General features: G+C 59.5%; 1 protein-coding gene across 1 annotated transcript in view; it reads right to left on the reverse strand.

The window, feature by feature from the left end:
- Positions 1-3,724, reverse strand: part of CFAP46 (cilia and flagella associated protein 46) — a 147,014-nt gene that overhangs the window by 60,099 nt on the left and 83,191 nt on the right. Inside the window, exons 36-38 of the mRNA XM_011941989.1 lie at positions 2,090-2,290; positions 1,699-1,805; positions 385-561 (exon numbers count right to left, since the gene is read on the reverse strand). Coding sequence (XP_011797379.1) covers positions 385-561; positions 1,699-1,805; positions 2,090-2,290 — 485 coding nt within the window. The remainder of the gene's footprint in view (positions 1-384; positions 562-1,698; positions 1,806-2,089; positions 2,291-3,724) is intronic.

Consider the following 3,724-nt stretch of genomic DNA (forward strand, 5'->3'; position numbering starts at 1 on the left):
GACCTGGGCCTGGGCACGTATGTGCAACATGTGTGTGCCTGTGGCTGGTGGGGGTGGGTGGTGCTGTATGTCTGTGCATGTCTGCCAAGGGCTGGAGGTGCAAGGCCCAATGTGGGTGCCCTCGAGGGCAGTGTGGTCAGCCACAGGGCTGGGGCTAGAAGGAGGCCCTGTCAGGGGCAACGGGGCTCCCCCGACGGGGAGGGCTGGGCATGTGATCAGAACGTGTGGGTAAGGCGGCAGCCGGGAGCTTCCCAGTGGAGGGGCCTGTGGACCCCAAGGGGCTGCAGCTGGGGTAAGCCAGGCCCAGAGGGCAGGATGGCACTGGGCGTGTTGCGTGTGGGAGAAGCAGTGACTCCTGTGCAGGGGGCGCAGAGGCAGCCTTACCTCTTGATCTTCGCACGCTCTAGTTTTACATCAACACAATTCTCTTTGTAGCCACAGTCCATAAACTTTCTCTCAATTTCCAACAGGCTATCGTCCATCTCTTTCAGTAGCAACGAGCACTCTGTGGCTTCAGTGACCGCTGACTGCTGCGCAACTCGGACCCGCAGACTCAGGCACCTGACGGAGGGACAGTTTGGGGCCTGGAGTCAGAAGCCCCAGGGCCGTGTCAGGACTTGCCGCTGGGCGGCTGCTGTTCTCCCCGGTGTTCATCCAGGGATGCTCGAAGAAACGCTTTTGGAGCGTTTCTTGAAAATCAACATCATACGGGTCTCATTCTGTGATCGCATGTGATAAAATCAGAAACTAACAAGCCCCACCCCAGGCACTGTATCCAGGTGGAAATTCAAAAACCCTCTCCTACTTGACTCACTAGTGGAACACAAACCCACACTGAAACCCACATTGAACAGCTGGGCTGTTCACATGCTGCAGCTGCGGGGCCCAGGGCAAGGTCGGGAGGGAGGCGGAGAGCACAGGAACAAGGCCGCAGCCCGGAGCAGCCACAGCAGGGCCCCGGGCTGCCCTCGCGCAGATGCAGAGAGCTCCACAAAGATGAAGCAGAACATAAGGAAAGCCCGAGTCAGACAGAAATCCGTGTTGCTGGGGTCTGTAAACCAAAGCCAGCTCTTTGAAAAGGTCCGCTGTGTTGCAGCCTGTGATTCTGATTTAGAAGAGAGGGCGTCGCCAGCCTGGCCAACATGGTGAAACCACATCTCTACTAAAACTACAAAAATTAGCCGGGCGTGGTGGCGCATGCCTGTAATCCCAGCAACTCGGGAGGCTGAGGCAGGAGGATTGCTTAAACCAGGGAGCTGGAAGTTGCAGTGAGCTGAGATTGCACCACCGCACTCCAGCCTGGGCGACAGAGAGACGGCGCCGATAAACGGCAATGAGGGAGGCGTGCCTGCAGCGAGAGCTTTGTGAAAGCTGTAAGAACACATGCCCTACAAATTCACACGGACACATCACAGACTTAGAGGAAAAGGGTTCCTAGGCCCTTCCCAAGGCCCTGGAGTTGCCTTTCGAAGCCAAACAGACAGGACACGTGGATGGAAGGTCCACTTCTCAGAGAAAGCCTGAAGCAAGCTCAGGAAACTTCTGGAGCTTTCTGGAGCTGTGCGGAAAGCTGTGGATATGAGGCCATGTGGGCCTCTGAACTTGCATAGGCTGGATGTATGGCACAAAAATCGCAGATGGAAAAGAGGTAAACCACAGCTTTCCCGCTAATGAACAGTGTTTCTTACAAGGAGTTACCTGGCTTGTAGATCTGTGATCATGAATTCCAATAAGGGCAGTCGGTTTGGTCTTTCTTTCTTGAGGATCTTGAAGGCATTGATGAGCTTCTGAAATATGTGACACACCTGAGGACAGGCGGGGGTGGATACGGGTGTGTCTGAGGACAGGCAGGGATGGATACAGGCCTGAGGACAGGCAGGCGGGGACAGATACAGGCCTGAGGACAGGCGGGGGTGGATATGGGTGTGTCTGAGGACAGGCAGGCGGGGACAGATACAGGCCTGCCTGAGGACGGGTGGGGATGGATACCGGCGTGTCTGAGGGTGGGCAGGGATGGATCCAGGCGTGTCATCAGCGGTCTGCCAGGCAGAGCATCTGACATGCAGCCCCAGGTCCCTGTGCCTCTTACCGTAGCTTCTCTTCCTGAGTGTTCTGTGGACAAGAGTGCCTCTGCCAGGGTCAGAGTGGAATTGTACCAGAACTCCTCACTTCCGCCCAGGGGCTGGGCCTGTGCAATCATTTTCTTGGCCTGTCCATAGTTTTTCTCCTTGTTGGCCAACTGTGCGAGGAGGAGCAGGCACTGGGCCTCTGCACAAGGCTCATCCAGCTCCTGAAGGAGAGAGACTCAGACATGTGTGGGTTCCTCTACAGACGTGTGCAGGCAGGGAGATAGGAGAAGGTAGAGAGAAGGAAGAGGCAGACAGAGGCACCGGGTGAGGGGAAGACAGGGCCGCTCACTCTGGCGGCGGACGGGTGGGGCCCACGGCTGCCCTTGCACTCCCTGGCAGGACTTGCTGTCTTGCCTGGCTCCTGCCGCCCTGTGGCTCCTCGAGTGGGAGGCCCACCCTCCCCGCCCTCCCGCACCCCAGAGGCTTCTCTGGAGTCAGCACCGGCTGCAGCGCGCATGACTGTATCTCATTCCATTTAATTATATTTCAGTGATGAGCTGATGAGCGGGATCGGCTTTCAGTGAGGCGCAGCCCCACTCTGGCTCGTCTTCGGGGGGATCTGTCTCCCCCTGCCTGGGCGGCAGGAAGCTTAGTCCCCAGAGCCTCCTGGGGTTCCTGCTGGCCTCATCCTAGCCCTGTCTTTTAGAGGCTCCCGCTTGGGGCGAAAGGCTTCAGGACAGTTGCACCTGGACACCGATGCTGAGAGCGGCTCAGAGGCTCCCAGAGCCCGGCCTGCCCGTCCGGGGCCTGCTGCCAGGGAGTTGGGCAGCCACATGATCTGGGACAGAAACACAGGGCAGCCTGTGCTAAGAAGAGAGGGGTGCTGGTCAGAGGGTGAGGAGAGGACGGGAGCAGTGACGGGAAAGCAGGTCCCGGCTGCAGGGCTGCCCGGGTATCTTCTGCAGCGGAAAGGCAGTGTCCTGTTCCCAGGCATCACTTTCTGGCCAAACAAGATGCCCTGTGTGCTCGATTGGACCTGGGCAGGCCCCTCCCAGGTGTAGATGCAGGTTTGGGGACAGAGGGGAGGGCGGGCTGATGAGCTGGGGCTACCCGCCAGAAAGCAGGTGTCCCAGCTGCTGAGGGCTCCATCTGTGGCTGTTCCACGCATTTAGATGCCCAGGACGAGGGAGGGGCCACAGCCACTAGGGAGGCATGCCCCAGTTGTGCCCCTGCTCAACACAGGATCCACCTGGACACCTCAGCCTGCATGCACCTGGGCACGGCTGTGACCGCCAGAGATGGCGTGGGGAGGGCCTGGGTTCATAGCAGCCTGGGGCAGTCAGGTGGCCTGAAGGTAGGCAGGTGGGTGGCTGGGCTCTGTAGAAGGACATTCCTGGCCTCTGGACCCAGCCGGGCAGGGGTGCACAGGCCTCTGAGGTGGGAAGAGGGGGAGGCCCTTCGTGGCTGGGCCCACAGAGCAGGGCTGGCAAGGGTCCAACGGCGCCCGGCCCTTGTGGGGCTTGTTCAGGGCAGCTACAGTGGGTCAGAGGCTGGTGACAGGGTGGGCAGGGGCTTCCACGTGGAGAGGAGGAGGGTGAAGAGGTGGGACAGAGCTTGGCTGGGGGTGAGGAGCACCCAAAAGCCAGGGAGAGGAC

This window comes from Colobus angolensis, unplaced genomic scaffold (assembly GCF_000951035.1).
Source record: "Colobus angolensis palliatus isolate OR3802 unplaced genomic scaffold, Cang.pa_1.0 Scaffold204, whole genome shotgun sequence".
NCBI classification, from domain to species: Eukaryota; Metazoa; Chordata; class Mammalia; order Primates; family Cercopithecidae; genus Colobus; species Colobus angolensis.